The 25,942-nt window shown below is 41.0% G+C and overlaps 2 protein-coding genes across 2 annotated transcripts in view; both read right to left on the bottom strand.

Annotated features, from left to right (window-relative positions):
• cadm3 (cell adhesion molecule 3) overlaps positions 1-2,154 on the bottom strand; it is a 149,302-nt gene extending 147,148 nt beyond the window's left edge. The window contains 1 exon segment of the mRNA XM_080441251.1: positions 1,812-2,154. The gene's annotated coding sequence lies outside the window, so the exon portion shown is untranslated.
• Positions 2,155-8,456: 6,302 nt separating this feature from the next.
• Positions 8,457-24,180, bottom strand: sdhc (succinate dehydrogenase complex, subunit C, integral membrane protein). Its single transcript, XM_080441119.1, has 6 exons — positions 24,145-24,180; positions 20,752-20,826; positions 17,344-17,445; positions 16,119-16,180; positions 12,673-12,842; positions 8,457-8,918 (listed from the first exon to the last, which is right to left on the bottom strand). The coding sequence occupies exons 1-6, from the start codon at positions 24,159-24,161 to the stop codon at positions 8,811-8,813; spliced, it is 534 nt and encodes a 177-aa protein (XP_080297245.1). The 5' UTR covers positions 24,162-24,180; the 3' UTR covers positions 8,457-8,810.
• Positions 24,181-25,942: the final 1,762 nt, after the last annotated feature.

Here is a 25,942-nt window from a genome sequence, read left to right as displayed (position 1 = left end):
CTTTTAACAAGGCTGTGAGCGTGGAAGGAAGGGGGACGGGGACGGGGAAATGGGTGTATCCTGGAGCCCGTAAGCAACAATTCATGGTAATTAGAAATAGCGCTGGGGAAAATTCTCCCCTTATTCCCCCCCAGAGCAAAGAAAGAAGGAAAGAAAGAATTGGAAGAAAGGATAAGCATAAAGAGAGCATTGAGAGACAGAGAGACAGACATAGAGGGGGGGTAGACAGAGAGAGAGAGAGAGAGAGAGAGAGAGAGAGAGAGAGAGAGAGAGAGAGAGAGAGAGAGAGAGACAGACAGACAGACAGATAGGGGGGCAGACAGAGAGAGAGACAGAGAGAGAAAGAGAGAGAGAGAAGAGAAAACAGCAGCTAGCTAGATGCACCTGTCGCCCGCTGAGAATACACCATGCGCCTTTCACACACAGGACTAGCAGTGTGGCACAAACCGACGCACACACTTTGTCATTGTAATACACCAGCTAAAGCTCTCTCTCCCTCTCTTTCTCTCTCTCTCTCTCTCTCTCTCTCTCTCTCTCTCTCACACACACACACACACACACACACACACACACACACACACACACACAAACACACGTACACGCACTTATAAATAGCACAACACCGCTGCGATCCTGGCTCCCTCGTTGTGACCGTGGAGAGAGAGAGAGAGAGAGAGAGAGAGAGAGAGAGAGAGAGAGAGAGAGAGAGAGAGAGAGAGAGAGAGAGAGAGAGAGGACCAGCGGCCAGAGGAGAGGTTGCCTTGCTTGCTGCCTGCGGGACGGGCGGATAGGGCGGGGACTCAGGCTATGGGGGTGGGGTTGTGTGTTTATTGTTGCTCCATCCAGCCCTTCCTCCTCCTCCTCCTCCTCCTCCTCCCCAACAGACTGAGTGATGGTGGCTCGCTCAATGAAAACAACACGCTGCACGGGCAGCATAACGTCCCGGGGATCATAACCCCCAAACAACACCCTAGCTCTTATTTATGACAAGTTAAGTGTGATGGTCGCCCATTACGGTGGTTGGAGGAGCACGATAATAACAAACAGCCCCACACAGTATGGCTGTATAGTAGTAGGACTAGTGTGTGTGTACCTGGCTGTAACCACTGCGACGGATCAGGGGAGCGCGGCGGTCGCTGGTTCTTTAGGTCAAATCGTGTCCTATAATACTAACACCCCTCTCTTCGACCTAAAGAAGAGTCTTCTTTACACAGGCACACACACTTGGGAGACATAGATAAAGAGACACTTTTCTAAATGCTACACACACACACACACACACACACACACACACACACACACACACACACAGTTGTAGGCTATATATTGCAGAGAGCACACCACGGCCAATGGTGAGAGAGCCAAGCAAGGGAGAGGAGAGGGGAGGAGAAGAGAGAAGAGGAGAGGAGAGTCGGGGCACAGAGGAGGAACAGTCAGCCCGACAACAACAAAACGCACAATCGGACAGAGAGTGTATTATGATATAAAACACGGGGGGGGGGGGGGGGGGGGGGTTGGTATTGTAAAACCGCGTCCTTCCCCGGGATGATGAGCAGCAATAGGCGGATTACCGCCGGGCAGCACCTGCCTGCCAAAGAGCCAGAGTGCGCGCACCACGGTGTGTCTCTCTCTCTCTCTCTCTCTCTCTCTCTCTCTCTCTCTCTCACACACGCACACACGCACATTCCAGGACACGCGAAACGTCCCCTCTACACTGACAGGTGTCTCCAGTCCCTGGACAGCAGCACAGTAACAACCAGTATCATTGCTCTCTCTCTCTCTCTCTCTCTCTCTCTCTCGGACAGACGTACCGTGTTATCGTGCTCTCTGCCTCCCCAAAGAAGTCCTCTAGATTCCCGCACGGAGGGAGAAACCAGTCGGTTGTCCCTGAATATTATAAAGCTCTGTTTCTCCACAGCTCTGTGTTCTTTAGATGTACCGAAAGAGCTCACTGTAGTGTCGTCCGTCCGGGGAGGAGGTTTCTCCTTCTCTCTCTCTCTCCAAAACCTGCTTTTGTTGGGACTTTTTTTTCCCTCTTCTCTTGTATTTATTTAATCCTCCTTTTCCTTCCTCGGGATCCTTGTTTTGTTTGTTTGCCTTTTTCCCTCTCTCTCTCTCTCTCTCTCTCTCTCTCTCTTTCTCTCTCTCTCTCTCTTTCTCCACGGCTACCGTTCACTGCAGCAAAAACAGTCTGTCTGAAAGAAGGGAGGGAGGGAGGGGAGGGACGAGCCAGGGGAGGGAGGGGTAAGCGTGCGCGCGCGCGCGTGTGTGTGTGTGTGTGTGTGTGTGTGTGTGTGTGTGTGTGTGTGTGTGTGTGTGTGTGTGTGTGTGTGTGTGTGCGCGTGCGTGCGTGCGTGTGTGTGGGGAGGAGGAGGGTGCATGGATGGAGGGCGGGTGGGTGGAGGAGGAGGGAGATTTTAATACGATTTGGCCCGTTGTAGCATGGTGGGGATAAACAGGAGCAGAGCGGATAGGAGGAAGCACAGTGGACAGGGAGAGGACGACATGAGGCAGATAGGATGATGATAGCACTGTGTGATCTAAACAGAGCCAGGGTCAGCTTTTTAGACTGACTGTCTGTCACGCCCCCCCCCCCCCCCTTTATAATGCTTTCTTTTCACCGACATTAGAGAGGCTATTACACCATATCTCCACTGGAGATTGATATGGGGAATATTATAGCCTATATAATAATAGCTCTAAATCCTCGGTTTAGTTGTTGTTGGATTCTTCTTGGGAGTCTCTTTAAAGGAGTAGCTTAGTTCACCCCCCAAAAAATATACTTATTTTCTATCACACCCTGCATGAAGCCTTGTATTCATGGAGATATTTTAGCTTTTTTTGGCATTCCCAAGCCAATAATTACTTGACCGGGTTATCGGTCAATACGATACAGTATCCGCCGGTCATCAAATGATTGGCTCAATGGGGTGTGAAAATTGATGAAAATAAGCATTTCTTTGGGGGGGTGAACTACTACTTTAAGTTAATTTAACTATAGTGGGCTACACATGTAGTCAGATAAGACCCTTAACCCCTCGGGAGTTAGTTAGGCCTAGACATGGGTAAATTAATATTTGATTTGTCTGTTCTGTTGTTTGGATGTGTGTTTTTGGGGGGGAAGTTTTTTTTGGTACACAGACAGTCAATGCGAGGCGTGTCCCGTCGCACCCGGCCAGACTTACACATTGTATAGGCGTGATGTTGGGGAGGTTCAATTTGCCACCAGGCCAGCCAGGGAGGGGGATTAAGGATTAAGCTGTGCGTATGTGTGTGTGTGTGGGGGGGGGGGGTAGCAGGCATGGGGTTAAAAACATGGCAGAAGACCGGCACGAAAGCAGTCCACGGACGACGGGGACGATCTGAATGACGCGGGACTCGGAGGCGGGCTTTTAAAAAACATCCCAGAAAAATCAATGAGGATCTGGATGAGAGAGGAGGGAAGAGGATGGGGGGGTGGGGGTGTAGAATGGGCTCTTCAAGCAAAGCCAGCAGCTGCTCCAGACTTTACTGAAGTCTTCTCTGACTCCTCTCTCTCTCTCTCTTTCTTTCTTAACAAAGTGAGAAATTACAAATGCAGGCAGAGGCAGCATCTGGCATCATTAAACAGTTGTTATGAGAGAGAGAAGGACTGGAGGAGATGGAGGGATATGTGGATGAAACGGAGATTCTGTGGATGCTGCGTTTAGCAGTGGTGGAAAAGTAACTAAGTACATTTACTTAAGTACTGTAGCCTACTTAAGTACAATTGTGATGTCTAATTTGTTATACTTTTAATTTGACTTAATCTCAGAGGCAAATATTGTAGCTACTTTTTACTCCATAAGAAAACTTTAGTTACTTTGTAGATTTGGATTATTATTACAAAACATACATTAACCACTTCAGCCCTATTTAAACTTTGGCTATTTGAAAATAGCCGATGTACAAGCTCACAACTTGTGAGCTTGTAGATCGGCTATTTTCAAAGCATTTTTATACATTTGGAAACTTGTGAAATGGGACATTCTGCATAATGAGTACTTTTACTTTCAGTAGGTTACAGAAGCTGTCACTTTGATCATCAACTTCATGTTCAAATGTGTTTACCTGTAGTCTAAAGGTAAATGCATGATCTACAGGCTGTAGATCATATGTCACACTAAACAAAAATGGTGCTAAATAGTGCTAAAAGTGGTTCTTTGAATCGTGATTATGTTCTATAGACTCAGGTTCTGGCCACTCCGCTACCCTCACACGTGGCACCGCCGATCCAACCAATATGTCTGAGTCTGTGCTCAGGAATGTGTAAAAAAAAAAAAAACGCCATGAATTCAAGGCTTCATGGAGTGTGTAATTGATAGAAAATAAGTATTTTTTGAGTGAACTATTCTTTTAAGTGTCTTGTTCAGGGACACTTTGCTGAGCTTAAGTATATTTCAATGCAAATACTTTTGTACTTTCACTCAAGTAAAATTTTGAATACCGGACTTTTAATCGTCAGAGTATTTCTACATTGCGGTATTGGTGCTTTTACTTAAGTACAAAATGTGAGTATAGGCTCTTCCACTGGCGTTTAGTCAAAGCCTGGTTCCTGTGAAGAGATGGATGGGGACTGCATGAGCTCCGGGTCCTGGATGGAGAAAGCAGTCTGGCGTACCTCATGATGACAAGGCTGCCATATTGTCTTGTAGGCTATTAGTATAATATACTAACGCAGGCTATAATAGTATAGCCTATATGACCAAGGTTAAAATGGCTGGATTATAATAGCCCAGCATCGTGCAATAAGCCTCATATCTAGCCTAGTGTTGCAATAAGATAGCTCAGTTTTTAGGCTTTTTGCCCATTTGCAAATTGCATATTAAAACGTTGACCTTTTAGACGCTGTAAACGGCTCGCTCGTGCGTGTATTGGAAATAAATAAATAATAGTCTTAATATGCCCAGCAAACACACACACACACACACACACACACACACACACACACACACACACACACACACACACACACACACACACACACACACACACACAATGCAATGGGATACCGTGTATAATTAGGCTACTGTCATCCAAAACGAAAACGTATTTCAAAGCGTTTTGAATCAAAAGGCTGATCAGATTAACTGAAATAAACCACATAGGTTACATCTATTGTTCATTTCTCACCCATTTAATTTAAAATGGTTGCCTATTCTAATCACAATGGTGTTATTGTCTAGAAATAGTAGATTATTCTGGTTAAAAAAGCCACGGAGCTCCATCAGTGTTATCATTTCATAAGCAGGTTAATTCGATCTATCTAAAAAGCCACGCCCATTGCGTTTAGTCATCTCTGCCGGGACTCGAACCCGGAGCCTCTGGATTAGAAGTCCAGCGCGCTATTCCATTGCGCCACAGAGACTGAGGCACAAATTCGATGAACAGCGGGTTTATATCGCCCCTCCTCCTCCTCTCTGCTCCGCGGAGCATCCTTCCTCAGCATCAGGACCACCGTTTTCAATGACGGTTCATTAGTCCGCCGGTAGGGGGTGCTGAAGCCGCATAATCACTGGTGTCCCTAGGTGCAAATCAAGATGGCGACAGCTTTTCTCACGTCTCTCACCTTGACTTATTACTCAGCACGGGGGGGGGGTTATATCCGTGGGTTATGTCATCATAACAGGATTGTGACAAAATGTAATATGCACAGTCCATGTTGGCAGGGGTTTGACATCTTGTAAGGCAGTGTTTGCACTGTTCCAAAAAGAAAACATGTCAGACTCTACTGGGAAATCCAACCCTCAGACCCCTGAAGTGTGTGCAACGTTCCCCCCCTGTTCAAATAGAACAATTAGCAGTACCTGCAAACCTCTCATTCACCAGCAATAATAGGTCGGCATCACAGGGGGAAACTGAGGCACGTTTTCCCAGACATTGTTTTAAATTCAATTTGACACACATTTCCTCCACAAGGCATCCAGAGTGCAGCATGCTTGTTGAATGAATAGGACCACTTGCCTTGATATTTCCCACAGCCTTGACAGTTCGACTGAGCCAAACAGAAAACCTTTTGCAAAGGTGAATAAACACAGCAGCACGACCCTCTGCCTCTCTCCAGAACATTTATCCTTTTCTTTTCTTCTACCTTTAACCCATTTTACACCGGGAAAGAATCTTTCAATTTTTAGATTTATTTGGCTATTCAAAAATAGCAGATCTACAGCTCATATGAGCTTGTAGATCTACAGCTCATATGAGCTTGTAGATCTACAAGCTCATATGAGCTTGTAGATCTGCTATTTTTTGAAAAAAATCTTCTTAAAAGTTTAGCAAATCTTGCAAATCTAGCAAACATTTGTAACTCAAATCTTTGCTTCATTCTACAAATGTCTTCTTAAATCCTAACAGTTTTCTGAAAAACGTATGTTGCTATATCATCAGTGGTGCTCAAACTTTTTCACGTCAAGGACTCCCAAAATGATATGTATTAGGCCGCGGACCCCCATCTCAAAATGTTGTTCCAGGGACCCCCCCAGAAGCAAAGATTTGAGTAAAAAAAAATCCTTTAAAAAAAAATATATATATTCAAAGATCTACAAGCTCATAGCGCGGCACTCGGTGCCACGCTATGAGCTTGTATATCTGCTAGTTTTGAATAGTGTCGTAAATTGCAAACAGCAGTTAGAAATACAATGAGTCAACAAAGACAACAGTTACTTTAAGACTGAATATTTTCCTTAACTGACGTTTCTCTTTGTTAACCATACAGGTCATAGTTATCCAGACTTTAATCATTTTAACTACACACTGCAGACCTAAGACTGAAGAATAATCAAAGTGTATATATTTTACTGTCATCTTGACCTGACTTCTAACCATTCACTACACATTTCCTGTCTGTAGCTGATGCCCAGGAAGGAGCAATGATTACTCTGATTAGTTCAAATGAATACAAAAGCCCTGATGATTAAGACAGAACAGAGGGTGGCAATGCCTCTGAACCAAGGAACAAAAGGTTTATCAAAACGACTGTTGTGCCTCTCACCTGGACTCTCTAGTGTAGTACAATGGCCAGGAACTCTGAACTAATTGCATTACAACTGAGCCCACACAAACAATCATGGAAATACCATGTTCTCATGTTTGAAACGATACTTTTAGTCCTGGATATACCATAATAGCCAAAAGTATAAAATAACGGTTCGAGTGGTTACACAGATGCGTTCCCGGTCTTAATGGGTTAGTTAGTATGTTCGTGCTCGCTGCCTTGTTACACGTGAAGCGAGTTGGATCTGACATTATAGGCTACAACATCCATGGCCATTCCTCTATTCATTCACACTGCAGTACAAAAGCAGCTCAGGTGCAGAGAGGAGCTCCTGTGAGGCTCGGTGGGAGGCAGGAGGGCCCGAGGCCAGTTTGGCAGCGAGGAGCCTTGTTCGGATACACAGCGTTTACTGCTGTCTGCCCTCCGCCCCCCTCTACCTTGCTCCCACACCTTGATGTTAAAAAAGTGGACTGTGGGCCGCTGTAGGAAAGGAAATAAGTGAAATATGAATGATAGGCCACACTAACAGACAGTCATCACACTCACACAGTAGAGTACACACAAACAGCATGAATGTGCAGGGTGCCGAACTAAAGTGATGAATGGAAGTTGACGCCTCTGCGTGACGGAAGTAAATTGTATTTTAACCCATTAAGAACGTATCTGTGTAATTTTAAGATTTCTTTGGCTGTTCAAAAATAGCAGATGTAGATCTGCTATTTTTGAAAAATCGTGAAAATTTGCGCAAATCTTTGAATATATTTATTTTTAAAGCAAACATCTTGAACTCAAATCTTTGAATATATATATTTTTAAAGCAAACATCTTGAACTCAAATCTTTGCTTCTGGGGGGGTCCATGGAACAACATATTTTGAGATGGGGGTCCGTGCCCAAATACATATAATTTTGGGTGGTCCTTGACATGAAAAAAGTTTTAAGCACCACTGATATTATAGCAACATAAGTTTTTTCAAAACGTTAGACATTTGTAGAATCCCCAGAAGCAAAGATTTGAGTTACAAATGTTTTGCACATTTTCACGATAAAAAAAAAAATAGCAGATCTACAAGCTCATAGCTCATAGCACTCGGTGCCTCGCTATGAGCTTGAATATCTGCTATTTTTTGAACAGCCAAAGAAACCTGAAAATGACACAGACACGTTTCTGGTCTTAAAGGGTTAAAGAAATAGATGTAGGACAGGGTCAAAACTTTGGCTGGAGCCGTTATTCACACTGAGGGAAAAGTGTGGCGGGAAATACACAAGTAGGTCACATTTTGCATGCACTTTAGCCCAGTCAGTGTCATCACTTTTAATGACCCTTCCTTTATGTTTCCCAGAACATCATTTCACTCTCGACATTCCCCGGCGGGAACACAATCCATGTTCCTTTTCTCCCCCACAACACAACAGACAAGACCAGCAGGACACACACACACAGGTTGTGTACAATATAACATAATCTTTTATTTATTCATTAGGGTTGGGGCCCAATGCAGGCCAGAATAGAACATATAAACAAAACGGCTCTGGTGAATCCTTCCTGCCTGATTTCTACTTAGTTGCAGTGGCAGTGGTCAGGGTTAAGGTTGGAAAACAGCCAAAATAGCCAATCTACAAGCTCACGACGCAAGCTTGTGGATCGGGTATTTTTCTGTGCCGCAACTACGCATAAATCAGTCTTTCCTTCTGTGTTTCCCCTCGATCTTCTTCTTCCTCTCCTCCTCCTCCTCTCTCTCGCTCTCTGGATTTCCTCTCCATCCAAGTCTCATTTCCTCCTCATCTCCTCCTGCTGCTCACAGACCAAAAGCCAAGCCGAAGGAGGTGAGGACGGACAGGGCGATGACCGTGTAGCCGGTGCGATACACCTCGGGGAGCTTGAACCCTTTGCCCATGTCCCACCACTGGGGGGGGGGGGGGGGGGGAAGAGGAGAGACAAACAGGACAGTGAGTGTGCAGAACAGAACAGGGAGAGAGAGAGAGAGAGAGGGGAAATTAACACCAAACCGCCAGATAAGTGCTGCTGGCAAATGTTTGCTGCGGTTGGTAAGTTTTTGCATTCCCCTAAAAAAAACCACTTTGGCAGGAGGCCAAGCCTTCATTTTGGATCAGTGCTTCTTCAGCTGTTGTTGCTCTGGGACCTACATTTTAAAAAAAATTACCGTGAACTCTGGCCACGGATGTATTAACCCATTAAGACCGGGAACGCATCTGTGTGTCATTTTTAGATTTCTTTGGGCTATTCAAAAATAGCAGATATACAAGCTCATAGCGCGGCACCGAGTGCCGCGCTATGAGCTTGTAGATCTGCTAATTTTGTCGTGAAATCGTGAAAATTCGTGGCAAAATCTTGGATTATATATTTTTTAAAGCGAACATTTGTAAAATATTTTGTTCCGGGAACCCCCCAGAAGCCAAGATTTTAGTTACAAATGTCCGCAAAAAAAAAGAAAAAGAAAATCTAATATTTGCACAACTTTTCATGATTTTTCCCGCCACTAAAAATGACACACAGATGCGTTCCCGCTCTTAAAGAGTTAAATAACAAACATTTAAAAAATGTCCGTTGGGGCGGCAGTCCTGTCAGAATTTGCCTTGACACCTACTTTTTAGCTCCTGATCCGCTGGTTGAGAAAGTCATGCATTTTCTCAACATGACTTGCATGTTATTATTTTTTTAGTAGCCAATTATTTTTCTCCCAATTTAGTCGGTTTTGCCAATGGAATCCTCCCCACACACATTTCTGTATCGTCTCCCGCTATTGTGTAACCTACTTGGCTCACCTGCCAGCGAGGAGCCTCCACCGGGAGGATGTAGAGCTTTTTATCCTACTCCTCCCTCCCATTAAAAAAAAAATAAGCTGGTAAAGGTATTCAAGAAACTTGTAGATTTTATGACTCATTTGATTCTGTGGCAGCGTTGCTTACAATTTGGATTGTTACTGCTTTTAACCCATTTAGACCTGGAACGCATCTGTGTCACTTTAGGTTTCTTTGGCTATTCAAAAATAGCAGATATACAAGCTCATAGCGCGGCACCGAGTGCCGCGCTATGAGCTTGTAGATCTGCTATTTTTGAAAAATCGTAAAAAAAAATTTTTTTATATTTTTTTCAAAAATCTGTTAAGATTTAGAAAACATTTTAAGAATCGGACTCAGGCCTTAATGGGTTAAGTTAGATGTTTTTAAAAGCTGTAAGGATTATACAAAAAATGGTAACACCAGTGCAAATCAGTATTTTTTTTCTCCTCTTCCCTTTGTCTTTTTCACTGTGTTTTTAAATCACTTCACATCTACACTCCACAGCTATACTCTGGGACCAGTGGACTAGAAAAAAAACATGTATCGCTGTCGGGCAGAAACATCCCATCTCCATATCCTAACTTTTTGTGTTTTGTTTTGTAAATTAATGCCCTACTCGATTACTACAGCATCACAGAGACGCATCAAAAGTAGCAGATCTACAAGCTCGAAACGCGACGCGTTTCGAGCTTGTAGATCTGCTACTTTTGCCATTTTTGCATTAGAACTTTGTTCTTATGAGGTTTGCACCGGACAGAGACGACAAGAAAAGCAAGACGGCAAGATGTGGTCTGAAGCATTGGTTACACAGCACAGACACCATTGAACAGCAGTGTGTGATAGACTGGTGTGTAGGTGTTGGTAAAACAACAGCATGGCCAACATATCGTTGCCGTCGGGCAGAAACCTCATACTGTATCTCCATATTTCAACTTAGTTTTTTCTCGGAATCGAGTGTCGCACAAAAGTAGTGAAAATAGCTAACAACACTATTTAAAAAAAAAGTTTTTAACACATTGTGTGCCAAAAACGGTCCGGACCGTTTTTGAGAATCCATGCGTCATGTGCCATAAACGGTCGGGACTGTTTTTGACCCATTCTTTTTTTATACGTGGGGCCCACGTGGGGCGCTCTAACGAAACTTTGGGATCATCCAAGGAGTCTCTGAGAAGGAGAGGCCGGATGTGGATCCATGTCAAAAATCCTTCCGGTCGGCCTTTCCAATGTTAACTCCTTGACTAAAAGCTTAATATCTCCATTTCTTTTTAACGTGGTGGAAGTGAGCCGTCTTCGATCGGCGATCACTCTGCAGTGGAGGATCGCGTTAGAAATATTATTGTTCCAGGCGTTAGTCGGGACCCTCCGCCGTCTTGCACGCACGCTTTGTTTACATGCACTTCCGCGTCGGGGCTTCTACAGCACGAAACGTATCAACGTAAGTGGATGGAAGCTATGCAGGCACTGAACGTACAATATTTTAATAAACACAATGTGTTAAAACAATGCAAAAAAAAAAAGAAACAGGACATACATACATTCTTGGGGTCACGATTCCGATTTTCCCCGTTTTTCTTTTCAAAACAAACGATTCTCGATTCAAAAACGAATTTCGAAGAATCGATTCTGAATCGTCCAACATGAGAATCTTGATTCTAATTTTTCCCACACCCCTGGTTTCTACCCGACAGCAACAATATGATAGACAGCTAGGGATTCTATGAATACATAAAAACACTTAACATTAAAAAAAAAGTGCATTCATTACCGTTACTAATAATAGCGCAGTAATTAGTTTCTAATAATAGCAAAGGACCAGATTAATGAGCAAATTAGAGATTACCCAGCCACTTCATCCTGGTATATTATAATTATAACAATAATGCCAGACATTAACAGCTTTCAATCTGATGTCCATATTTTTGGCATGTCTTTATAGACAAACATTTAAAAAAGATTATCAACATGAATGTATTTTTTTAAATCGGTTATTTTCGCCACTGCGAAGAAAATAGTGCCTGCTAAGGGGTTAACCAAAGATGTGTTGATTGACTAATCAACACATCTTTGGAGGTCAGGACTAACATGAGGGGGGAAAAAAAACTAATTACGCAAAAACCTCTCGGTAAAACGTGTAATTAAGTGATTTATAAGATCACACGCACATTTCTGAGCCTCCTCTCTCTCCTCCTCAGACAAGGCATTCCAAAACAACATGGACCAACAAGAACAGCAGCCATCTCTAGGTGTTTGCCAGTGGCCAGGAGGGCCTTCTTCAGAACACTGAAGAGGCTCTGTGTCCTTCCCAGACTGGGGTGTGTGTGTGTGTGTGTGTGTGCAGTGGTGTAAAGTAACTAAGTACATTTACTCAAGTACTGTACTTAAGTACAAATTGTTTAGGTACTTTTACTTTACCGGAGAATTTCCAATTGTCTATACTTTTACTACTCCACTACATCTCAAGAGGCAAATGTTGTACTTTTACTCCACTACAATTATTTGAAAACGTTAGTTACTAGCTACTTTGCAGATATAAATATATTACATTATGAAACATACATTAACCACTTTAGCCTTATTTTATACCTAGGCTATTTGAAAATAGCCGATCTACAAGCCCACAACGCGTCGCGATGCGACGCGTTGTGAGCTTGTAGATCTGCTATTTTCAAACATTTAAGTACTTTTACTTTCAGTACTTTAAGTACATTTTGATACCAATCCTTTTGTACTTTCACTCAAGTAAATTTTGAATTACGGACTTTTCCTTGTAACAGAGTACTTCTTACATTGCAGTATTGATACTTTTACTTAAGTAAAAACATTGTGTGTTGTGTTGTGGAGCGGTGCGGTGCTCACCAGATGGCGGACTCCGTTGTAGGTGTGGTAGGAGACGGGGAAGGTGATGCCAAACTTGGCCAGGCCGATGAGGAAGGGCCCCACGCCGTGTGGGAGGGCGTGGATCAGGTCCAGGTAGAACGCGTAGTTACCTGGGAGCACCAGCGCTGCCACGGCAAAGACAGTGATGGCTGGAGGGGGAGGGGAGACAGAGAGAGAGACAGAGAGAATGGATAAGAGTGTTATTAGAGAGATAAGGCCTTTGCGAATGACAGGTGTTGTTCACTGTAAAATCCTCAGTGTTAATAGGGACCAAATGGAACCCTTTCCGGGGTCCGTTTGGGTTCCCATTAACACAGAGGGAAAAAAGGAATCTACTGTGTATGTACTGGATGAGTGAGAGAGCAAGTGACTGGATGGAAAGGAATGAGTGAGAAAAGGAGTGTACTGTATATTTGTACAAGATTTAAAAAAACAAAAAGGTGTGTGTGTGTGTGTGTGTGTGTGTGTGTGTGTGTGTGTGTGTGTGCGCGCACACACTCGCACACAACACGTTGATTGGCAGCAGCGGGTGCTGGCCTTTATTGAACCCGCATGAAAAAAAAGAATGCAAACAAAACTGAGTGAATTCATGTCCATACACACAGCAGAGCCACCGAGAGCAGAGTTACAACACGAATACCTCCGTTGTAAGGGAAGAATATTGCATATTATAATATTCATCAATATTAAATCATTTATTGACAAAACCAACCGACGGTTGGTTCAGAATTTGTTTGGGTGCGCTCAGAGATAACGACAAGACCAAAGGAGAACGCAGAAGTCAACGCTTGCCAATAGTTCCAAACCCCATGCATCTGGTGTTTATGAAGCAGATATACATGAACGTAGCAATGATCTTATTAGTAAATTTTTCTTTCTTCGTTTTAGAGGAATTAAAAAGGTCTTGAAAGTGCTTGAAATTGTCACTTTATAAAATGTGCAGATACCCTGTATATGCCCTTGTACTGTATGTTGGTTTGTTTACCGTTGAGTGAGAAAACAATGTTGCACATTAAAAAGGGATAGTTCACCCAAAAAAAATCAACTACACACCCCATGAAGTCTTGAATTCATTCCTAAGCCAATAATTTGCTGAAAGATGGTAATGCCTCCGGTAGGAGACTCAAAGTTGACACTTTTGAGTCTCCTATCGGAGCCGCCGCCGGTCATCAAATGATTGGCTTAGGAATGCGACAAAACTAAAACATCTCCATGAATTCAAGTCTCCATGGGGTGTGTCTAATCGATAGGAAAAAAAAGTCAATTTGGGGGTGAACTATCCCTTTAAGCTAATCATCTGGGGGACCAACCCAAAATCATTTGGGGGACCGTCCTGGGAGTCCCGACCCCCATTTTGGGAACCATCAAAAAGCTCTCTCTCTCTCTCTCTCTCTCTGCAGCGGGTCTGTTTTCAACCGTGTCCTTCAATGTCAACACAGCAGAGCTGCATTGCACCGTGTGGGTGTGTCACTCTACACTGGGCCAACAAGTGGAAAGCTTTTAATCTCACCCATATTAGACGCTAATGCTTAACTCATTATGACCTGAGGCCAATTCTACTAAATGTCTTCTAAATCCTAACAGTTTTCTGAAAAAACAGAACTAACCTGTGTTGCTGTCAGTGCTTCTCAAACTTTTTCACGTCAAGGACCTCCCAAAATTATGTGTATTTGGCCGCGGACCCCCTCTCACAATATTTTGCTCCAGGGACCCCCCAGAAGCAAATATTTGAGTTACAAATGTTTTAAAAATGCTTAAAAAATATATATATTCAAAGATTTGCAGAAATGTTCACGATCTTTCAAAAAAATAGCAGATCTACAAGCTCGTAGCACGGCACTTGGTGCCGCGCTACGAGCTTGTAGATCTGCTATTTTTTTAATAGTCAAAGACATCTAAAAATGACACACAGATACGCGGGTTCCCGGTCTTAATGGGTTAACATGGAAAGAGCTGCGATCTTATTGATCAACTTTTTAGCTCGGTGCTTCCAATAAGAGCTTTTAGCTGTAATCGATGCCGATGCTAAAGAGCCCCAAGGGAGTGGCCCCGGGCCGGGGTCAAAAACATCTGGATTAAAAGAGTGTTTCCACATATAATACATACCGGAGAGAGAGAGAGAACAAAATGTGTGCAAGCCAAACAACCCCATTTCATCTGTGGTTCATTTGTGTTTACACACAGACATGTGCAAATCATTATGCAAATGACATCTTTCTTTTAGAAGAGAAACTGGTACGACTGAAGATTGTTGCTGTGATGATGATTGAAGCCTCAAGTTTCATAACGGCTAATATGCGTCTTATAGCTCATAGCGCGGCACCGAGTGCTGCGCTATGAGCTTGTAGATCTGCTATTTTTGAAGAATCGTGAAAATGTTTTAAAGCGAACATTTGTAACTCAAATCTTTGCTTCTGAGGGTCCCTGGAACAAAATATTTGAAAACTATTCGCTTTAAAAAAGAGAATCGGTTAAAAGTTACGCAAGTTTTTACTCTATTGTGTTTGTGATATGAAATGTTACCTTACCATAAATCACAGTAAACATTATCATGTCTTCAGTCATATTCAAGAGCTTTCTTTTTTTTAACTAACTCCAGTCACTTTCAGTTCAGCACAGCTGTGTGTGAGTCACTGTCCAGCTGACGCTCGTTGACACTCGTTAACGATGCTTGCGTCAAGGCAATTATGCTGTGTTTCTGCATGAGATAGAACTACAACCTAATCTAAGATTCCATCAAAGCCAAGAATGTGTGCAGGACCCCCTCTGGGGTATTATATACGTTTTAGTTTGAGCTGTTGTGAAATAACTAGGCTACACTTGGTTGTTAAAATCCAGATGAAAACAATATGACTGAAATAATTTCGATAAAAGTGATGGGAATAATGTTTTAACGAGAATCAATTTTTTACCCCAAGAATCGGAATCGAATAGAGAGATGGCAGAAGATTCACAGCCCTACTTACTGATGACTGCATCACTTACATATAGAATACCTATACGGATATCTATCTATCTATCCATCTACACCTGGTGGTTCTATTTCATGTCAAGGACCCCCAAAATGATATGCATTTGGCCGCGGACCCCCCCCATCTCAAAATGATTTGTTCCAGGGACCCCCCAGAAGCAAAGATTTCAGTAACAAATGTTCGCTTCAAAAAAATATATATATTCAAAGATTTGCGCAAATTTACACCATTTTTCAAAAATAGCAGATCTACAAGCTCATAAGCGCTATGAGCTTGTATATCTGCTATTTTTGAATAGCCAAAGTATAAAACATGGATAAAAGGGTTCAAACTGTGACGCCTTATTAATACATTTTGCTGGGGACCCCCCGGTACCCCCCCCCCCAAGGACCCCACTTTGAGAACCAATGATCTCTACACAGTATGTAAGAAAAGTGTGTCGTTCGTTAGTACCTCCACTCAATGCAACGCCCGTTCCTCTGTGTCCTACGGACATCATCATGGGGACGGACCACCTGGAAAGCAGAATGAAAATGAAATGAAAACCTGTTTCTACTATCCATCTCCTCTACAATTTTACACTAAACTGTAATTTAATCTTTTCCCCTTTGGTTTGCACTACCTTTCAGGTGATAATAATGTCCCTCGTTGGGGGTGTCAGGAGCATTTTAATAAGCAGTGGATATATACCGCACTAAGTGCTTATTACACAGTGTACCCAAGGGCATATCAATTAGAGATAGTCTGTTATTTTGGAGGACGAGTTGCCTCCCATTAAATAAACCTGAAAACTAGGGAGGAAAAATTGGTTTTCTGACTTCAATTATTACAGCGTATAGTCCGGGGGAAAGCAAATGTTAGTCGATTTTTTTAATGTCCTTGGGGCTGTAAAATTGCAATAATAAAGAAATTAAGAAAGCAAATAATTTGATCTGTTTAACCACTTGAACCCTATACTTTGTTTGGACAACAAATAGTGAAAATAGCCGATGTACGAGCTCACAGCGCATCAGCAACGCGACATGTTGTGAACATATTGATCGGCTATTTTATGCCAAACTTTTGTCTATTTTCACCAGTGGTGGAAAAAGTACTCACATGTTTTACTTAAGTAAAAGTACCAATACTGCAATGTAGATATACTCTGTTACAAGTAAAAGTCGGGAATTCAAAATGCACTTGAGTATAAGTACAAATTAAGTATTGGTATTAAAATGTACTTAAAGTACCAACAGTAAAAGTACTCATTATGCAGAATGTCCCATTTCAAATTTTGTTATTTTGAAAATAGCAGATCTACAAGCTCACAATGCGTCGCGATGTGATCGCCTATTTTCAAACGGCCAAAATGTATATAGGGCTGAAGTGGTGTATGTATGTTTTGTAATAATAATCAAAATCTACAAAGTAACTAGTAGCTTAAGTTTTCAAATAAATGTAGTGGAGTAAAAGTACAATATTTGGATCCAAATTGCAGTGGAGTAGAATTTAAAGTATTGGAAATTGGAAACACTCAAGTAAAGTACAAATACCTCAAAATTGTACTTAAGTAAATGTACTTAGTTACTTTCCACCACTGATTTTCACCTATTATGAATAGGAACACTAGGGTTCATGTGGTTAATAGCTGAATGGTTAATTTCAGCACTGCATCAAGTCTATGGAGTGGAAAACGTACTGGTAGATGGCGAGATGAGGAGACATGGGTCTGTTGAGTTTTGAGTTTTTGGCCCAAAACTTGTTCATCTCCTCCTTCGCTGTGGTTCCCATCGGGGCGGCACTGTGGCACAGAGAGAGGAAAGGGTTAAGTCTAGCAGGATGGTATTTGTGTTGGTCATATATCACCGTGGTGCCAGTGGCTCCCAAACCTTATAGCTCAAAACCCAAAAGAGAAATTAAGACGTTCGCCCGGGCTCCAAACTAGTGAAAATAGCAGATCTCACAACGCGTCGCTTAGCGCCATGTTGTGAGCGTGTAGATCAGCTATTTTCACTACTTCTTAAACTTATTTTTTTTATTTATTTATGGTAATTATTAGATTTTTTAATTTGATTTATGAAACACTTTTGGAAAATATTGGCATTGTTTTTAAGTGATGAAAAGTTGTGATTGTTTTGTTTAAACTTTCTTAAATCTTTTGAAAAAATAACATATATGTGACGTGTATGTATATATATATATATATATATATATATATATATATATATATATATATTTCTTTTTTTTTAATGAGATATTTTACTAAAAATTGGGTCGCGACCCACTGTTTGGGAAACAGTGCTGTGGTGTATTACATAAAACACACATACAGTACATGAGCGGATCGAAGATTTTCCTAAATATGGGCCCATTGATTTTCCTAAATATGGGCCATGGGGAGGCACATTGAATACTTATATCATCTACTGACATGTGCATCCATATTGTCCAGTATGCCCTGCTAATCATTTTTGTTTTAAAAATGTTTTATCCATTCTTTACCCAGGGTAGGTATGCTGAGCTCTGAGATCTGGTTTTCAGCAATGCCCTGCATCACACTTACAGACACACACATTAAAACCTGGGAGCAACCCAGTACAACCATTACATAGAGCACCCAAGTCTGATGTAATTTATGCGTCCTACCTGGGTCATGTTTTTTTTTCCACATTCATTCATAGACGTGTTTAATATCGTGTCAAATAAGAACTGGGTTCCAAAAATAAACAAATGAGCCCGGCCGTTTGACTCATATGGATATGAAGCATCAACTGACAGCGAGAAAACGCTAACGTTACCGCCACCGAATGAATCACTTTCACCAGAAACAAGACTAAATATGAGTGACTGACTATCATAAACGATACAGAGCCACCTCCCTGACAATATCGCCGGGACAGTTTGTTTATTTTTGGACCACAATTCTCATATGAGACGATTCTAAGATGACCCAATGTTATTCTCCATAGAGAAATTACTTCCGCGACTTAGGGGATGAACGAGTGGACTTCAGGTATTCTACATCAGTGGTTCTCAAACTTTTTCATGTCAAAGACCCCCAAAATGATATGTATTTGGCCGCGGACCCCACCTCAAAATATTTTGTTCCAGGGACCCCCAGAAGCAAAGATTTGAGTTACAAATGTTCGCTTTAAAAATATATATTCAAAGGTTTGCACACATTTTCAAAATTTTTCAAAAATAGCAGATCTACAAGCTCATAGCGCGGCTATAGGCTTATAGATCTGCTATTTTTGAATAGCCAATGTATAAAAGGTTAAAGTGGTTAAAATGATCATGACGCTATATTAACACATTTAGCTGGGGAACCCCTGGAACCCCCCCCAAGGACCCCCACTTTGAGAACCAAAGTACTGTGGTCTTATACCGTTGGCCACTGAGCAGCTCCACTGGAGCAGGTGGGGGTTCAGAACCTTACTCAAGGGCACTTCAGTGGCTCTGGGGAGGGAGGAGGAGGGGTGAGTGATATTCGGGAATTAATCAAATGCAATCCATCTTGTAACTAAGCTCGACCGAGAGACTAGATGGCCTCGTCTTGTTTTAAAGTGATGTGCACCTATATAATGAGCGCCATCTCCCCCACAGAGAGGTTACTGCAGGACAGCCTGCATGTTCACCAGCAACGCGGTTACTTATTTTCCCGAGCTTCAGTTTATATAAACACCTTTGGCATTTATCAAACATAATAAATCGTTGCTGACGGTGCTGAAACCTCTTAACACATTGAGTGCCAGAGTTTTTTTTTAAAAGGGTACAGCCAGAGCCGACTGTTTTTAACAATTTTTGTACCTTTTTCCAAGAAGTCACAAAATATTTTCAGTGATCACCGTCCTCACGGTGATTCCCTCATTACATACATAGGGGTCTCGTAGAATCGGGGATTTAAATAAATAAAAAATCGGTAATCCAGTTCCATAGTTGCAGCCAGTTGAAAATGGTCAAAAATACATGGTAAAAAAAAGTACACAGGAGCCGAGATAAAGGCTTTTAAAGTTAACCAGGAAGTGGATGGGAGTCTAAATCTTCGAAAAATGATATCTCCTGGTGCTGTTTTTTTTTTTTGGCACTCAATGTGTTAACTCCATATTTTAACCTTTTGTGTTTTTTCGTAAATTAACGCCCTGCTTGATCATACTACAGCGTCACACAAAAGCATCAAAAGTAGCAGATCTACAAGCTCGAAACGCGGCGCGAAGCGACGCGTTTCGAGCTTGTAGATCTGCTACTTTTGATACTTTAGGATTTGAATCCTGAAATGTAACAGTTTTTGGGCATAAGAGGGGTTTACACCCGACAGAGTCGAAACACTCACTCTCACTTTTTTTGTCAAGCACCGAGTCACAGAACACAGATAGAGACACGCTGACAACACAGACTACTAGAGAGATGCACGTCAAAGTAACGTTACTGTCATCTGGTGACAGCTAATCTGGAGAGAACACAAGTGTACCTGATTGCCCTGCAATTAGGCCTGTCACAATTATTACATAACCGCAGGCCTGATCACAATTATTTGAGACGATCGCAAAACATTTTCAGAAATAGTGGAAGTAGCAGATCTACAAGCTCACAACTTGTGAGCTTGTAGATCAGCTATTGTAACAGATTTTGAGTTTAAAATATTAAATATGGTGTATTTTGTCGATGACGTGAGGCATTATTGATTTTGATCATGGTCAGTACTCAGTAATGTCTTTGTGTATTTAAGGTTTTTGTTGTTGTCATATCTGGCCTAAAAGCCACACAATTAAATCGTTAATCGCAATTAATCGTCAAGTAAAATGTCCTAATCGTCCAATACAATACATTCACACTTTATTGATAGAGCAGGTTTAAAACAACAGTGTTGAACCAAAGTGCTGTACACTCAGTACTGCATCGTGACAGCTCTACTCACAATTCACTCTCTACCCATTACATGTCTTGGTGTCACGACCATAGGGTTAGCTCCACTTGATCCTCTCAGTGATCGTTGTAAACATTAAAAACACTTTTTGACACAAAGGAGGAGGCAGGGCCTTCGCCGTAATTAGCAGAGTAAATACTTACTTTCTGCTGTATATTACACAGTAATATAAATACTTACTGTCTGCTGTAGATTACACAGAGCTGAGGCCTGTATTGAGGCCTGGAGAGAGACAGACCCTGACGGGTCAACGTCCTGCAAAAAACAGAAAGAAAGATGTCAGCATGAGGATCAAGTTCAAATCCAGCTCAGGACCTCTGCAGTGCAGTGCATCCCTGACCCCCTCCCCCCCCATAATATCTCTATGCCCTGTCCCTCTCCACTGAAATATAACAAAGAAAAAACCTTAAAATCATGTATAAGAAAAACAAAACAAAAAGATCATATCCTTTATTTAATCAGATGTAAATACTCATTGAGATTAAAACCTCTTTTCCAAGAATGACATGGCCAAGAGGCAGCATTATTACAACAATAAACAAACCATACATATATCACACGCAAGACACAAGTGAACACAATATATCCAGTTAAAGTGCAATCCAAAACAGGATCAGGAACTAATGATTACGAACAACTTCAGGTGCGGCAGTTGACAGAAAATGTAAAAGCAATCACATTAAGCCAATAGTACTAGTGCTTTGAAATAGATTTAATTCCCCACAAAGTGATCAGCTCAGACAGGTTCAGATCCTTATGCAAATCATATCATGGGAGGGATTGAAGAATCAAGTTAGATAAATACATTGTATTTTTTGTTTCTATTATTCTATATAGCTTGGCCACTTCAACTCTTGTCATTCTAGCCTCAATTAACCCATTAAGCCTGGGAAAGCGCCTGTCATTTTAGATTTGAACCACTTTAACCATTATCGTATACTTTAGCTATTAAAAAATAGCAGCTATGAGTTTGGAGATCTGTTATTTTTTTTTGAAAAATCATGAAGATTTGTGCAAATCTTTGAATATATATATATATTTTTTTTTTTAAAGAAAATGTTTTTCTTTGCTTCTGGGGGACTCTCAAAATTACAAATGTCTTCTAAATCCTAATTTAAAAAAATAATGATGTTGCTATAATCAGTGGTTCTCAAACCTTTCCATGTCAAGGACCCCCAAAATTATTTGTATTTGGCCGCGGACCCCCGTCTCAAAATATGTTGTTCCAGGGACCTCCCAGAAGCAAAGATTTGAGTAAAAAAAGTTCGCTTTAAATAATATATATATTCAAAGATTTGCGCGAATGTTCAAGATTGATCAAAAATAGCCAAAGAAAAAAAAAAAATGACACAGATGCGTTCCCGGTCTTAATGAATTAAGCCCTGATTGAGGCTAGAATGACAATTCTAAGACAGAGAAATATAGTTCAAAGGATTCAGTTATGGAATGATTCTATCTTCTTTGTGGTGTGTGAACTACTACTAGAGGTCATAGCAGCAACATTTCACAGCAGGTTGTTTATGTGCTGACTATATCAGTGACACAAACACTGATAGCAGTATTGTCTGATAGCAAAAAGCAAGCTGATATGTCAGTAGGCGAGCTCACGTTATATTATGACAGCAGCACCTAGGGCTCTTTTTTTTAACATTCTTCCAGTACTCAAGATCAGATTTTTGTCTTTCTTGGGTAGATTCCACACAGGATTTAACATCTTCTGTATTTACTTTATTCACCTTTATTCTACTGTATATGTCAACCTGATCCGATCATCATAACTTCACACACCTGCTCCATCAAATAAAGAATGCCGTAAAAACACTCAGTGGTGACTTTAAACACTGATGCCCTATTTCAAAGATATATTATTTTATTCAGTCTAAGACGACAGGCTAAGAACCATAGTTATATTTAGGCCTGTATCACAATTAGTACATAATCGTCTGATCGCGATTATTTGAGATAGTCGCAATTTTTTTTGCATAAATCGTCGTAATTGTTGAGTCGTTGAATAATGTTGAAAGTTTTTCACACATTTTCAAATATAAAAAAAAAGCAGAAATGGCAGATCTACAAGCTCACACGAAGTGACGCGTTGTGAGCTTGTAGATCTGCCAATTCAGTTTTTTTTTTTACATGTATAGAAATTATTAAATATGTATTTTTTAAATATATTTTTTGTATATTTCAGGTATTTGTCATATCTGCCTTGTGCAACTTTTCATTACGAGGCCTAAAGGCTTCATATGTTCCATCAATGTTCAACGCCAAACACACAGTTAAATCGTTAAATCGCAATTATTTGAGTGAGAATTAATCGTCAAGTTAAATGTGTGATCGTGACAGAGCCCTAGTTACATTATATGGCAATATTATTAAAACCAGGAAGGCATCTGTGTCATTTTAGATTTTAGCGTTGGCTATTAAAAAATATATTTTAAGTGCGAGAACTACTGATTTAGAAGTCATTTGTAGAATTGTAGGCCTCAGGTCTTAATGGGGTTAAGATACAAATGCCATCTTCATCGTTTACAGCCAAGAAGAGTCAACTAAGGTCAGTGAACTCTGGAGAGGCCAAGTTCAACGCCTGGTTGACTTTCTTCTGACCCCTACAGGATCACCATCTAATGACACAAACATGCTGCATGTAGAACCAAAACCAGTGCTACTGGAATTATCTACACACTGGCCATTTTTGACCCGATAAACAAAAAGGAGCTTATCTACAAGCTTACAAAGCGTTGCATTGAGACACATTACGGGCCTGCAGATCTGCTATTAATTTGTCACTAATTTTGCACGTTTTGAAATATGTTTTTTAACAAATTGAAATTGTTGTAAATAGGGATGCCATGTTTAAAGTGTTTTTTGTTGTTGTTGTTGTTGTTGCTGCTGTTGTTGTAGTACTTTCAAACAAACAAGTAGTAGGCTATCCAGTGGTGGGAAAAGTGCTAAAATGTTTTACTTAAGTAAAAGTATCAATACCACAATATAAAAATACTCTATTAAAAGTATCTAAAATACCTCAAAACTGTACTTCAGTACAGTACTGATTCTACTGTTATCATTACCTATGCTGCTGCATTGTCTGAAGGAAGCCAAACCAAAATAAGTTTTACTCTTATGTACCTGTACACAAGATGTAACAATAAAGTACAACCTTGAGTACTTGAGTACATGTACTTAGTTACTTTACACCACTGCGAAGTAGGCTACGTAACATTCATTCTCTAGGCTGAATGGCGGTGACAACCGCACCTAGTGAACAGCAACATTATGGCTCGTCACATTCTAATAACATGATCTGATTATGACTTTATTAATGACTCATTTCACACGACAGATAAGATAGACAGATAGCTCCCACTAGCTTGGTTAGCATTATTAGCATGTATGCTACGGAGGTTGAGGCGAAAACATGCGAAAACAACAGCGCTATGTTCTGAAACGTTATGGTTTAACAGCTCATCACTTTGTCCCAGACGTCCCTGTTTTATGACATTCTAACTGCGACCGTTAGAAAGACGAAGCTTTACTTAATGGAATAAGTGAGTGTAGTAAAGATGTACTGACCTTAGGAGCAACGCCATGTTTGTTGTAGTTCTGGCAGACCGGACGTGAGGTCACAGGATGTTGTTGTGGTGTAGTGTGGTTATGAAAGAGACGCCATGTTGAGAAGGTCAAAGACCTTCTGTTAAGATGATGTACATTACAAAGCACCGGCCAATACACACACATTTATGTGAAATATAATGTAAAGATAAAATACTGTCATATTAAAATGTTTATTATAGAAAATATAAAAAATGTCTGATATCCTATATCTGTAGCCTCCACATTTTTTATACTGTACATATGTTTCTTATTTTTATTTTAAAAACGGTTTATATGATGCTCTGCATAGTAGTGTATATCTGTCTGTCATGTCACTATGAATTGAGTACAAAGGACCCCAATTGAAACAAGCCATAGGCTTTCTTTTTATTTATCCTATTTAGTTGACCTTGTATTTGAACTGTACTTTCATGTGCTTTTTTTTCTGCAAACTTCTAAATAAAGTATTCAATCAATCAATCATATTTGGTCAAAATGTATTGAGAGGATAGCCCCTTGAGATGCAGCATCTCATTTTAGAGGGGGTCCTATACACATAAGTAAAACATTACATACAATATAAATACACAATACACACACACGTACAGATATAGCCCTAGAATGTCTGTGATCTTACATACATTTCATGTATTCCAAATACACAGCCATAGATCGGTCCCATCCGCGCACGGTTAGCAGACTGATCTCCGTGGCATAAAAATGCTCCGCACTGCGTGTGTACTCACCCAATAATTAATTCCTAAGACTTGGAGTCAGATATTGTCCTCTAGTTTCATATCCATTTGAAAGTTTAGTGTTTAGTAAAATATCTCCACTTTTCCACGAGATTCACACGGACGACATTGTAGGCCGTACCTGAAATGACTGCTGCACTGAACATATGAAAACTTCCTTTGGAAGCAGTTGATGTTTGGGAAGCACACACCTATGAGGCACACAATAGACAGGTGCGTTGCGATTGGTGTGGGGTAATGAATCACACCTACTACCAATTGTGTGCCCCATACATTTGTGCTTCCCAAAGGAAGGATGTTCAGTCCTGCACTCATTTCGGGCCCTATTGCCCCGGACAGAAAGTCGTCCGTGTGAATCTCGTGGAAAAGTGGAGATATTTACTAAACTTTCAAATGGATATGAAACTAGAGGACAATATCTGACTCCAAGTCATAGGAATTCATTATTAGGCGAGTACACTACTACACACGCAGCAAGGAGCACTTTTATGCTGCGGAGATCAAGTCTTCTAACCTGCGCGGATGGGACCGATCTATGGCTGTGTATTTGGAATACATGAAATGTATGCAAGATCAGACATTCTCGGGCTAGTACAGATAGTTAGCTTGCGCACCCTCCCACATCCCCTGCCCTCAACTCATTTTAAACAAAGAAATGGAGAATACAGTACTATGACCTGTATCAAAGTCAGAAATAAACGTAAATAAGCCAAAGAACACAGATAGAGACACATTAAGTATATTAATACATTTTATTTGTAACACACTTTATATTTGAAACAAATATCAAAGTGCTACAGGTTAAAAACAAAAAAGAAAGAAGAAAAACATAACAGTGAAATGAATAAACTTCAAATCAAGTCAGCAAAACACAGTAGAAGCTTAAAAAGATAACAACTACATCTCTATCTAGGCAAATGCCTTGTTAAACAGGAAGGTTTTTAGGCCCCTTTTAAAAGTGTCAATGGACTGTGGTGCTCTCAGATGGTCCGGGAGGGCATTCCACAGTCGAGGAGCTGCTG

The sequence above is a fragment of the Gymnoscopelus braueri genome (genome assembly GCF_963280865.1).
Source record: "Gymnoscopelus braueri genome assembly, chromosome: 10".
Classification (NCBI taxonomy): Eukaryota; Metazoa; Chordata; class Actinopteri; order Myctophiformes; family Myctophidae; genus Gymnoscopelus; species Gymnoscopelus braueri.
Note: the sequence above shows the minus strand (reverse complement) of the source record. Positions and strands in the feature narration are given on the sequence as shown.